We start from the raw sequence: 13,894 nt of genomic DNA on the forward strand, positions 1-13,894 counted from the left end.
CGACGGGCCCTGTATGGGTATTTGTGACTTGTGCTTACCTGCTGTTTAAATAAGCCTACGTTTTCTCACACTCTAAATTGCAGTTTCTGTTTGCCAGGTGCTTTATTTACTGCCCGTGTGTGTGTGTGTTTGTCCCCGGCGCGTGTGCGTGCAGACCCTGTGTGCGCGTGCTTCTGTCCTTGTGTCTGTGTGATCAGAGGGACAGTGGCCGTGCTCTGAACACTGTGTGCGTCTCCCGCCCTGTCTCGGCCCACTGTTTGCACAGAAACTCCGGTGTCCGCATACGTGCAGACACAAAAGGATGAGAGCTATGTGGTGGAGAGCACGTCTGTGTGTGTGTGTGTGTGTGTGTGTGTGTGTGTGTGTGTGTGTGTGTGTGTGTGTGTGTGTGTGTGTGTGTGTGTGTGTGTGTGTGTGTGTGTGTGTGTGTGTGTGTGTGTGCGTGTATTTGTGTGTGTGTGTGTGTGTTTGCCTTCTGCACATGCCTCTTTGTGTTTGTGTGTGTGTGTGTGTGTGTGTGTGTTTTTGTGTGCTTGGCATTCGTGCGAATGTCTGTGTGTGCGTATTTGGCATTTGTGCGCAGGTTTCTTTGTGTGTGTGTGTGTATGTGTGTGTGTGTGCGTTCTGCATTCGTGCAAATGGCTGTGTATGTGTGTGTGTGCGTGTGTGCATGTTTGGTAATTGTGCACATGTCTCTTTGTGTGTGTGTGTCTGTGTGTCTGTGTGTGTGTGTGTGTGTGTGTGTGTGTGTGTGTGTGTCTGTGTGTGTGTGTGTGTGTGTGTGTGTGTGTGTGTGTGTGTGTGTGTGTTTGGCATTCGTGCGAATGTCTCTGTGTGTGCGTGTGTGCGTTTGTGCGTGTTTGGCATTCGTGCGCATGTCTCTTTGTGTTTGTGTGTGTGTTTGTGTGAGTGTGTGAGTGTGTGTGTCTCTGAGTTGCCCGAGGCTCCAAGTCGCTCCCAAGGGGATTACATCATAGAGCTGTTATCAGACCTGAGTCATCCGAGAGCCTGAGAGCCCCCCCTCCCCCACCTCCCTCCTTCCTCTCCCCCGCCCTCTGTCCCTCCAGCGCCACACAATGGGGAGCATCTGTCTCTCTGTGTTCCTTCATCTATCTGTCTGTATGTCTGTGTTTCTGTGTTTCTGTCTCTATCTGTCTGTCTCAGTCTTTTTGTGTCTGTCTGTCTCTGTCTTTCTGTGTCCGTCCGTCTGTCTCCGTCTTTCTCTGTCTGTCTCGCGGTCTCAGTCTTTTTGTGTCTGTCTGTCTGTCTGTCTCTGTCTTTCTGTCACTATCTTTCTGTGTCTGTCTGTCTGTCTCCGTCTCATTTTGTCTGTCTGTCTCTGTCTTTCTGCAGCTGGCTTGCTTTTGTGTCTTGTCTGTCTGTCTGTCTGTCTGTCTGTCTGTCTGTCTGTCTGTCTGTCTGTCTGTCTGTCTGTCTGTCTGTCTGTCTGTCTGTCTGTCTGTCTGTCCATCCACCCATGTATCGATCTATTCTATGTATTTTATTTAAATAAAATCCAGAACTCCAGAGAGGTAAAACACTAACTGAAGTCGATAAATGGGGTAATGGGAGTGAATCAAACAATTTCCTGGAACTGGGCCACAGAATGAGGCTATACTCATCTCCACAGGCATAATTGAGTGCAAAAATACAGATGTGCAATATAACACACAGAAGTAACTTTTATTTAAAAAAGCAATATATAAAATAATCGGGAGAGGTTGAACATCTATCCATGAATCTATCTGAGAACGGACACAAGTGTATGCCTTTGTGGGGTCCCAACCGCAAAGCGTCATTGTTGGTAATTTCAAGGTTGGGCAACATTACTCATTGTTACTTCACTGTTAAGTACACACTGGCAATCGTCTACACATGATGTCCCCTAAATAATTTAAACCTTTTTAAGTACATGTTTAACCTAAGATGCGTACTCGTTTGCTCTGTGCTCTGTCCCTAACCAAACATGTTTTAAGAATATTACTTAAGATGCATGCGCAAACACAAAATATATAAGTTGGAAGTTGCTAACAGGTTACGGTTGCACTCTGTAATGTTTGAAATGTTTACAAAACTACGTTCAAATCAAAGTAGGAATCAGTAACGTCATGGTTGCTCAGGACAGATCTGGAACAGACTGAACCTTCTCCCATGTCCTACTGCCATGAATGAACTGTGTTCGTGTCTCCTCCCTCCTCATCCTCCTCCTCCTCCCTCTCCTCCTCCTCCCCCTCTTTCCTTCGCCTCATGTCAGCTGACACACACACACACACACACACCCACACACACATAGACAACACACATACACACACACACACACACCCACACACACACACACACCCACACACACACAGACACGAGTGCACGCACACAGCATGACTCAGTCTTCACCAGGGTCATTGCATGAGACAGGAAGAGCCGCCTCCTCCTACTCCTCTTCCTCCCCCCTCCTCATCCTCAGTCCTCCTCTCTCTTCACCATTCACCAAGCCATTAGCATTATTATTATTATGCTCCTTATGACCGAATACACGTTCCATTCAGACCCTATAAAAATAACCACTTCTTTGGGTGATAGATTAAGAAACGTTCCGTCCATATACAAATGTAAGTCTTAGCATAGGTTTGCATCAAAGAGAAGGTAAGATTTCCGTTGCGGGTTCAACAATTTGGTGAGTGACTTTTTTTCACTGTCGAATGCTGGTGATTCAAGTAGCCTCAGCCTTTTTTATATTTATCTAATATTTCTGAATCAAACTCAGATTTGAAAATAAGTTGAGAAATAGAAAACCACTTGAGGAATATAAATCATTTGAACCTGGGAAGGAATTTTAAATGTCTTTCACATCTAGCCCAAAGAAGTCAGTCCAGAAATGGGCATTCACGGTGATTTGCATTGAGTTGTCACCAATCAAATGTTGGTTGAATTGAAATTAACATTGCTTTCATTGAATGAGTTAGCCATGGTCAGTGTTGGGGTAGTTACTCTAAAAGAGTAATTAGTTACTTATTACTAGTTACTTCTGTAAATTGTAATGAGATTACTTTACTAGCATTTGAAAAGTAACTTCACTACTTATTACTTTACTTTCCCGTTTCTTAATTTACTGTGTAGATAAATGGACTAACCCTAAATCCACAACCAACAGGATAAAGGAGGCTGTGGTGATCAATCAGTGGTCAATCAGTAGCAACAATTTTCAAAACACAGCCTTTGGGAAACATGCGAACAAAACCAGCTTGTTTTTAGATTCATGGTCAATGAAAATATAAACACTTTAACCAGCCTGTCTTTCTGTGTTAGCTGCACTCCAACACTTGAAAAAAGCTTTGCCTGTTTAGGCGGGGTCGGCTGCTGATCGACTCCTTCAGATGACCGGAGAGCATGATCTTTCGCCACAAGTTTTGTGTTGCCATGCTGGGCTGACAAATGCTTGGACAGGTTGCTCATTGACTTGGCAGAAGTTGAAAGACACCTTGCGCCTGGGCATAGAGTGCATTTCACTTGAATATAAATTGAAAGTAGAGAGAATATCGCCACTGGCCGAAGCACTCCGTCTTCGGCCAGTTTTCGTCTCCATCTTCATTCCCTCTCTTTCGCGCCAGCAGCTACGTCCCTCAAATCGATCGCTATGATTGGCTAACATGCCGAGGCAAGCCTCCTATGCCACACGAACCTGTAAAAGGTTTGTGTGGCATAGGATTTCCCCTTGTTAATTTGGTTTGTGTAGAACCGAAAATTGGTTGCTATGGAAACCCGACATTACACTTTAGTACTCTATTGCCGGAGCATGGCTGACTCTGACCGCTACGCGGCGCTGTAGCCCTTTCAACAAGTGGTAGTAGAGCCACCGGCTATTTACACCGACTCTGCATGTAAACACACTGACTTAAACAGATCATAACTTTACTTTACACACAGGCAAACACGGCTTGGGTAACGCAGGACGTTACTATAGTCCAGTAAAGTATTGTAGTTACCGATATTTTTTATGTAATGCGTTACTTTACTTAGTTGTCCAAAAAAGTAATATCGTTACTGTAACTCGTTACCCCCAACACTGGCCATGGTTATGCCATTACTCTGACCAACGGAAACGGTGAAAAACTCAAATTTCGACCGTTGTAATTATCTTCCAGACTTTTCAACCTGTCACGTCGTGTGCAAGTGCGAAAGGGGGTCCTGTTTAACCGCGTACGAGGAGGGGACACCTTGAACCACTCATTCATGTGTCTGAGCACCAGCTAGCTAGCTACACCGGCCAGCTACAGCTAGCGATGCCGGCTGGGCCCCTGCACTCTGACTGGACGGCAGGGTGGGCCGGGGGTGGGGGTTTTCCCCCGCTGGCCGTGACGTGACGGAAGGTGTGTCAGCTGGGGACGTGTGAGTGTGTGTGCGTGCGCTCATGCGCGTGGGAGAGGTGGGGGTGGTCTGAGGGTGGGAGAGACAGCTGTCTGGGTGAGATAAATGGTTTAACACAGTAGGAGTCATTCACTGTCCACATTCTACTGGTGTGTGTCACTGGCCGGTTTCTGTTTCCCCCCCCCCCCCTCCCCCAACCTGGCCTCTCTCTGGCTTCTCTCTCTCTCTCTCTCTCTCTCTCTCTCTCTCTCTCTCTCTCTCTCTCTCTCTCTCTCTCTCTCTCTCTCTCTCTCTCTCTCTCTCCCCCCCCCCTCCCCCCTCTTTCTTGCTCTCTCTTTCTCTTTCCATTTCTGTCCCTCTCTCTCTCCCCCCCGTTTCCTTTCTTCTTTCTCTCTTTCGTTTTCTCTCTCCCCATGCAATCTTCCTCGACCGAGCACCTACTTGCGTGACTATGCGTGTTTGGTTTGCCCCCCCCAGCGCTCTTTCCAGACCTCACCATTTCTCTCCCCTCCCCCACCACACACTCACACTCACACACACAGACTCTCTCTCACTGAATTCAGCCTAGAGTCGTGACGTGACTGCACCTGTAGATTCAGAGAAAGATAGATTGATAGATAGATCAAAATGAATGATTTGTGGATATCTGATCAGGGTGTGTGTGGTTGGCTGGTTGTGGTTGTGTGTGCGTGTGTGCGCGTGTGTGTTGATGCACGTCTCTCTGACTCTTCATGAGAAAGACCCAAGTTTTCCCCTTTTTGTTCAGTTGAGGGGAAGAATGTTGGCACACGGTGTCTGTGTGTGTGCGTGTGGGTGTGTGAGTGTGTTCTGTGTGTGTGTGCGTGCGTGTGGGTGTGTGTGTGTGTGTGCGTGCGTGCGTGTGGGTGTGTGTGTGTGTGTGTGCGTGGGGGGTGGGTGTGTGTGTTTGGGGAGGAGGGCAAAGTTCAAGTGCTCCAGGTTAGTTTTATTTCATTTGCTCTGTAATGAGTCTTGTTCCTGGGGAGGGGGGTTCAAAGTCATGCCACAGAGCGGGGGAGACGATAAGACGAAGTGAGAGATTGAAGGGGGGGAGAGAAGGGGAAATAGAGAGAGAGGGGGGAGGGGGAGGAAGAAAACTGTAGATAACGAGACAAGGCCCTCCCATCCAACAGGGCTGTTAGCTGAAGAAGAAAAGCAAAGAAACTGGATTTGATATTTTCAATATAGCTCCCTCCTTCCTTGTTCATGTGCTCTTCCTCTTCTTTCTCTCTCTCTCTCTCTCTTTCCCCCCTCTCTCCCATTCTCTCTCCCTCTCTCTCTCCCCTCCCCCTCTCTCTCTCTCTCTCTCTCTCCCCCCACTCTCTCTTCCCTCTCTCTCTCACTCTCCCCTCTCTCTCACTCTCCTTCCCCCTCTCTCCCTCTCCCCCCACTCTCTCTCTCTCCCTCTCTCCCTCACTCTCCTTTCTCCCTCTCACTTTAAGGTTTTAAAAAAAACGTGTACAGCTGAGATCTTCGCGAGAGCCGCCTGAAAAAGTAGCCTGTGTGTCTTTGCATGACTGTGCGTCTGTATAGTGGAGCCTCCCTGCTTGTGTACACTAGAGTGTGTGTGTGTGTGTGTGTGTGTGTGTGTTTTGCCTGTGTGTATGTGGCTGTATATGTGTGTATTTTGCCTGTGTGTATGTGAATGCCTGGGTGTGTGTGTGTGTGTGCCTGTGTGTGTGTGTGTGTGTGTGTGTGTGTGTGCGCGCCGGGTCTGAGTGCTTAGGTCTGTGTGGGAATGATTACATCAGCCTGCTGCAGCCTTATGATTGGTCGGTGAGCGTGTGGTTTGATTCACTGTGCCTGGGAGCCCGTGGCTGAGGCTGTAACCCTTTGTGAGGGAGGGAGGGAGGGAGGGAGGGGAGGGAGAGAGACACAACAGACACACAGAGCGAGGGGGAAAGAGAGAGAGAGAGAGCGAGAGAGAGAGAGAGAGGAATAGAAACAGAGACTAGAGCGAGGGAGAGAGAGTGGGAGAAAGACAGAGTTGTCAGACACAACCGGCACAAGGAGCTCTGTGCTGTACTGTACCCGAGCCACCGGTAGCCACCGCTCCTCTCTTTCCAGCTGACACTTTGGGCTGTCTCGTTTCGCGTCGGAACCGGTTTCCAGGTCACACAGCGCAGCCGGCGCGCCAACACACAGAGTGCCTCCGAGGAGGTTGAGAGGACCTTACTCCAGGCTATGTGTGACAGGTAGCATCGCTGCTGCTGCTGCTGTCAGGTGCCTGCGTTGCTTCCCGTCCTCCCTCCAACCAGACTGGATTTATATTGAGTCTTTTTCCTTCCTCTGTTGGCTGGTGTCAGCGTGGAAGGAAGTGGGCTGCGCAGGGGGGGGGGGGGTCCTGTCTTAGCAACTGTGTGAGTGTGCGTGGGGGAAAAGGGAGCTCGCTCCAGCAAGAGAAAGATTACAGAAAATGCCTTCATGTTCTCCTGACTGCTGCCTTTTGCCGGCAGTTGAGGTAAGACCGCTCGATTCCTCTTCTAAATCTCCCGCTCTCTCTCTCTCTCCCTCGCTCCCTCGCTCTCTCCGTCTCTGTCTTTCTGTCCCTCTCTCCTCCGTCTCCCCCATATTTGTCTTTTTCCGGATGCGTACAAGGCCGTCTTGGCGACTGAACATGGCTAGCCTGTCATCCGAGCAGGGGGAGATGTGGAAGGAAGTGAAAGGTCTGGTGGTTTTCCTTCTCAAAGTCAAGCCGGCGAACCTTCGGTTTGGTGGTTTGTCGCCGCGAGAATCGGTGTGACACAGGCTGGCCGTGCGGCTAAGGGCCGGCGTTCTGTACCAACTGTCACGGCCCAAACTGTAAAACCGTCTCCAGAGGGACGGATCATAGCGGCTCATCGCTACCGGCTAACGCTCTGTGGCGCGTGTGGGCTATTGGGGCTACGCTACTCGGACTATGCTATGATCCGGTAGAGGCTAAAGTTATGGTTTTCGTCTTGCTCATCTGTATGTATAGATATACTCTAGATACAGTCTATATATCTATGTGTATATTTTAACCTGCCTGTAACTACACAGCCCTCAAATGATGAGTGTGAGTTGCAGTTGTGTTCCCCTGCGTATGTCACAGCAATATGTGACATAGGATGACCTAGCATGACAAGTTGGCAACTTGAGAAGACTGAGAGCAATTTAAACAAGGCTATTTCTTAAGGCACATGCCAGATGCCGGGGCTTTTACCTCGACCATAAGGGCCCGGAGGTAAATACTCAGGGCTTTTATTCGCATGATGTTTGTGGTTCTCACTGCTGGGGGTTGTGTCACACATTCTGACGTGAGATCATTTTCCTCCAGAAAGCCGATGTCACTCAGAAATATGAAGTACTGGAAGAATCAGATATGTTGGTGAGACTCATCCCATCACTATCTCATGCACTGCTTTCGTATAATGCACGTATGTAGTGCGTGTGTGTGTGTGTGTGTCGGTGTATGTATATGCATGTGTGTGTGTCTGTTTGTGTTTGTGTGTGTGTGTTTGCGCGCGTGTGTGTGTGTGTCTGTTTGTGCGTGTGTGCCTGTGTGAGGGTGTGTGTGTGTGTGTATGAGTATGTGCATGTGTCTGTGTGAGGACGTGTGCGTGTCTGTGTGAGGACGTGTGCGTGTCTGTGTCTCTGAATGTGTCTATGTGCCGCTGAGTGTGTGCTTATGTGTTGTGCCCTCACGCCGCGGTTGTGAATGGCGTGCATGACACATACTGTCTAACAAATTGGAAGCAGATGATGAATTATGCAACAAAAACCCACAGTTGGAACTCCGTGAGAAGTAAATATGGCCATAATCCGATCCCCGCTGAACACAAACTATATTTTAGCTGTGAAATTGAAACACTTGTTATTTTTTTTATGTTTTGAATTCAAAATAAATAAGTGTTTGATTTAAACTCAAATAGAATCAATTGAACACTTTTTTTATTGCTCATTATCGGAGGGAACACATAAGGGGATTGTGCATCCGCCTTCACAATCCATGACCTCATGAGGCACACATTGACGACTCCTCACTATGTCAACGGCTGTGTGAGCCCTGTACCGGGCGCCATGTTTGCCCAGCTGTACAGTACAGCCGAATCACTCCCGAGGAGAAGTGCTTGCCTTTGAATTCTAGCGCCACAATTGCTACATTGTGTCAAGTGTCTCCGTGTTTCTATACAGCAGTGCTGCTGTAATTACAGGGGCTTGCCGCATACGCTACATAGCACACCCGAAGCACGATATGATAGACGTTGAGCATGATTGGCTGCTGTCCCGCTGCCTTTTTGGGCTGTGTAATCAAAAGTGCCACGTTGTAAAATCAAGTGTCGGCCACATCGATTTTAACAACCAAAAAACAACAAACAACAAAAAGTATCTTCACAACGCACACGCCCTTCAGCAAGTCGAGCACAGCTGGCATTCCCTAGCTTGACTCTCCTCCCGCGACGTATTTATTATTTTTGGAACGGCGGGCACGGCCACTAAGACCGCCGGTCGCGTTCCTCTGTCCGGATTCCTGACCTCTTCCTCTCTCCCCCCTCTGGTCTGGTGCTCCCCGCCCTCCTGCCATGCAGATCGTGAAGATCTTCAGCGAGGACGGCGTGGGCAAAGTGGTGGAGACCCCGGCCGACATGACGGCCAGGGACCTGTGCCAGCTCCTGGTGTATAAGAGCCATTGTGTGGACGACAACAGTTGGGCGCTTGTTGAGCACCACCCCCTACTGGGCCTAGGTAAGTGGCAGTCACCCCCACCCCCCCACCCCCCCCCCCCCCACCCACACACCCTACCGTCAACCCCCCCCCGCCTGGACAGAAAACCACACTGTGCGTGCACACACATACACACGAATTTGGCACTTTCATTTGCTATGCATGCATGCATATATTAAAAGGCACGTACACTTGCATTGTACACAAGACGTGTGGGCCGACACACGCACACACACACACACACACACACACACACACACACACACAAACACAAACACACATACAGGTACAGTAGGATGTTGGGCTGTGACGCATACAAGCATACAGGTGGTGAAGGTTTTCTCACAGGCATCCATTCAGCACACAAAGTGCATTCTCACTCGGCTCTGCCTTGGGTCAGTGCTGGCACGTGCTTCCAAGTTTGGAGACTACGAATATAGAGACACAAAGTCTGATAATCTAGAGCATGACATTTAGATTCATGTGCCTAACCGCGACCGTGCTACCGACTTTGTATTGGTATGTGCTCCAGAAACTATAGCTCCAGGCAAGATAGTGCAGGAAACGCTAATATCTAATGACTCGATGTCTACGATGCAGTATTGTAAGAAATGGTGGGTATAGACTGGGCACAAGGTACTTTATTCTATCTGATGGTCTTGCTTGCCATCTCACAACCAGGGCCAGGCAAGACGCTGGTTAATGGTGACTGTTAAGTGTGATGCTGGGTGGCAGAGTATGCATAGGGAGGCCATCCCTGCTGGAGTCATATAGGGAGAGTGTGAAGGCCTTCCTAACCAATCAGGGGGCCGCAATTAAGCACTGGGGCCTATTGAGACTCAGCAGACCCCTGGGGCAGCCAGCTGAAGCCAGCTTGCATCACTTGTATATGTTGGGGCCAAAGCCATGAATTAGACAAGATGACTGCTGTTGATATTAAGTGATGCCTCTGCATCACTTTATGTCAGCATGCATAATTACGCAATTGCCATACATTTCACTAAGGAGCCTATAAATAGATGAAGAATAGGAGCCATTATGCAATATTCTGCCTATAAGCCCAATTCTATTCCGAATTATCTATCTCACTCTCCCCTTTTCTCGCTCTTGCAATTTTCAAGTTGACGCCCTCCTTCCTTGTTCATGTATTCTTCCTCTTCTTTCCCTCTCTCTCTCTCCCTTTCTCTCTCTTGCACTCTCTCTCTTTATCTCTCTCTCTGTCTCTGTCTTGTTCCCTTGCTCGCCCTTTCTCTCTCTTGCATTTGTTTTATCAGGATGACCAGCTTCACAAACGTACGTCATAGCATCTTTCTTCCCACACTATCCCTCCACTTCTTTTGTCCAGTATATATCTCTGGGATAGCTTCTCTGACCAAAGATAGTGTTGCTGTGGAAGCTGCTGTGGTCATTATTCGCTGTGATAATTCATGAACGTTCCCGGTACTATATTTTCTTTAATCACCTCCCAAAAAGCCTAAGCAGAAACAAACGTTTTTATCTGCATGTGAAAGACTTCGCTCAAGGCTTTGTGATTGTTTTAATCTAAATAAATACTATTATCATCATGCGTTTCCTTTGCGCGGTAATGGGAGGGTGTTGCTGCATGAAGACCCTATCTCTCATCCGCCGAGAAATCTGCCACACTGAGTGGAGTGTGACCTCGTTGCGTGTGTCATCCTCATTATAATTGCATGGATAATACCTGCGACGTTACGTTTAATAATTAGTTATCGCCGACAGCCAAAGTAAATACAGGCTGATCTGCACACAGTGAAAGCACCAGAAGAAGGGATACATGCCAATATCACATTCATTATAAGAAATGTTCAAGTAAAATAGGCCTAACAAACACTTCCATGGAGCAGATGAACTTCCAGAGGTCTAAGATACAGATGCAGATGCAGAAGTAAAAAACCGAAAACAACACGGTGACACCCAAAGCAAAAGAAAACCTCTGTCTACTTCTGCTCTCCTCCGTAAAGTAAAGCATTGTAAGGCCATTGATCGGCTTCCCTGTAATCCCCCCCCTCCTCCCCCCCCCCCCAGGGACCAGGGGTAGTGCGATGGAGGTGATGGATGGGGGCGATCTAAACAGCTATCTCTTGGGCGAGAGGCTGTTAAGTAGTTAAGTTAGCAGGGGATACGAGTGACGTAAGCCACTCTGGATACTGAGATGGTTTCAGGGAACTCGGGGTTTCGGGCGCTTTGGATGCATTATTTTCTGCGGGATAACTGACGCACAGGCGAGTAACGTTCCGTTGTGGAATTGGACGGTTCAGCCGAGCGTGCAATGTCCGATATCGATCTGGACAAAGGAGAGTAGTGCTCATGCCAGGTGGAAATGAAATGTGTTGCATTTTTGAGTTATCCGATTGATATCTGCTAAAACGCATGCTAGTGCCAGGTGTAACAGGCCTCTGTGTCTGTGGATCTATGTTCTTGGGGAAACGGTGTTCCTGTTTTTAACTGCTTCGTATCACTCATTTGTGTTAAGTGGCACAGTGGATTTCGGTGACAACAACACAAATGAATCATATAAAGCAGTTCATAATGATTTTAGACCGCCGGTGCCATCAGATGCCAAATGTGCTATTGCCTAAACTAGATAATACTGATTTGATCTGTTACCATGACAGACCATCAGTATGTTGTGTTAGAACTGTTTAGTAGAGCATTGCATTGTATTCAAAGGGTGGAGATATGGATTAAGAAGTTAGTTTTAATAGCTGACGTTATGTTTGGTTTCACTCTCAGTTTCATACTTTCTATTGTGAATTGATATTCTCTAACTATTTATCCTATTTCAAGCCAAGCTATACATTTTGCGTATTTGTCTCATACTGGCTCCATCTCCATGCATGAAGATATGGTTGGGCAACGGTTAACATAGGGAAACTCAGCGGCTTAACTGGGAAACTCAGCGGCTTAACTATGGTTAAGCACTCCACAATGAGGGCTGGTAAATCAGGCCTTCCCATTGGCCGTGAAGGCCGTAAAAACGTTAAAGGCTGGATCCCTTTCAAAGTGTGTGTGTGTGGTGGGGGGGGGGGGGGGGGGGGGGGGGGTGGACTTCGCCCCCCTAGCCCCCGCCCTTGGGAGCGAGGTCCCATTATAAAGCACTTAAGGGAGACAAGTCAGGTCTGTGCTCTGTCTCGTGTCTGTACATTTAACCAGATGTGTGAGAGCAAGTGTGACTTTGTTTTATTTAAAATTTAGCCTAGTAAAATAATAAATAATAAAAATAAGAGGTATGAAAGTAAATAACAGGCGTGTCCCTGGGAATGGGGGGGAGGGTGGCTATAAACGGGCTGGTGTGGGGTCTGCTCTGCTATTCCATTTCCATGTTATAGCGTGTGAATATTTTTGCCGTGATTCGGCACTAACGCAACCAGTGGCAGCAGCTGAGGTTTGGCTCGTGGGGATGGAAGGTTGTTCTCTGGGCCCTGAGCGAGATCTATTCAGCTGAAGCCCTCGTTCTGTTAGCACCTGCGCTCAAAGCCGTCTACCTCCCACGTCCAGGAGTGGCACGCTTTGCTGAGTGTTGAGCGGTTTAGTACGCACGATTTAGCTCGCGCACGCGCGTCGGGGTTATTCCTCGGTTCAGGTGACGACGCGTTGATCAGAACTGGGGTGAAGTGCGCTCATGTAAACACGTGATACTCTCTCTAATACTGGGTAGCTTTCAAAATGTTTTTTTTATTTTTTTACTTCTGTCTTTACTTCCCTCAGCTTGTAACATTGTGTGATATTACTGTATTAAAAAACGGATAACAGTAATATACTGCGACATATGAAAGGTTCTGGCTCAATGCACATCCCTGAAACTGTGTGCACGTGCGTGTGTGGACATGTGAGCGTACCTATTCCTATGTGTGTGACGTGTGCGAGCGTGTACGCGTGTGCATGTGTGCATGTACGCGCATGTACACACACGTACATGCGCGCACACACACGTGGGAATAGGTACGCGCACAATGTCCATGCACGCATGCGTGTGGGCTTGTGTTTGTCTGACGGTGGGCAACATGGTCACTGCATCCCATAATATATTCCATCATGAGCGATGTGTGCGGTGGTCGGTGTGGGGACACGCGTGGGTGGAGGCATGGCGTCCAGAAATAGCTCAACAATGCAGGCAGAATGGAGAAAGCAGAGCTATTCCTGTCCTGCGTGGGGGGGGGGGGGGAGAGAGGGGGAGAGAGGGGGGGGGGGGGAGAGAGGGATATCACCATGGTCCCCTGTTGGAGTGGTGATCCACTGACCTCCACAAGTGGGAGCCCTGTAAGATGAACAGTCCATGGAGCTTACCCAGGAGGAGTCAGTGAGGGGTCAGCGAGCGAGAGAGCGAGAGAGAGAGAGAGGGAGAGAGGGAGAGAGGGGGAGAGAGAGAGAGAGAGAGAGAGAGAGAGAGAGAGAGAGAGCTTGCAAGGAAGGCAAACCTGCAGAGTCATGCCAGTAGGTGCTAGATGGAGGAACATGGCAGAGGGAGTGAGAGCGAAAATTAAAGGGTGAGGAAAGGAAATGGGGAGAGAGAGACAGAGACTCATGGAAGCCAGGATAGTAAGAAGGCTGGAGGGTCGTTTCTAGGTTTCTGAAATATCCGGGCTTAGCCAGAGGGAAAGGCAATTTTTTTGGTATGCTTTATCGTGCATGCAAATTTTTCAGAATGCTTTACATAAATATACTGAATACACAGTTTATTATTGCTTTAAATAGCTTCCTGACTGCTGTGCTGCTTATCCCAGACATCTAAAGTTCCATTTATGTTATTTCAGAGTAAAATGAATGCAAGTGAGACAGACCTTACAAACGTTCGTGACAGGCGAAG

At 48.2% G+C, this 13,894-nt stretch overlaps 1 protein-coding gene across 1 annotated transcript in view; it reads left to right on the forward strand.

Moving 5' to 3' along the window:
• The first annotated feature begins 5,835 nt into the window (after window positions 1-5,835).
• Window positions 5,836-13,894, forward strand: part of grb10b (growth factor receptor-bound protein 10b) — a 16,530-nt gene continuing 8,471 nt past the window's right edge. The window contains exons 1-3 of the mRNA XM_060053461.1: window positions 5,836-6,841; window positions 7,679-7,729; window positions 8,931-9,119. Of these exons, the coding sequence (XP_059909444.1) occupies window positions 6,797-6,841; window positions 7,679-7,729; window positions 8,931-9,119 (285 nt within the window). The 5' untranslated portion in view covers window positions 5,836-6,796. The remainder of the gene's footprint in view (window positions 6,842-7,678; window positions 7,730-8,930; window positions 9,120-13,894) is intronic.

Source organism: Gadus macrocephalus, chromosome 6, assembly GCF_031168955.1.
Source record: "Gadus macrocephalus chromosome 6, ASM3116895v1".
Lineage (NCBI taxonomy): Eukaryota > Metazoa > Chordata > Actinopteri > Gadiformes > Gadidae > Gadus > Gadus macrocephalus.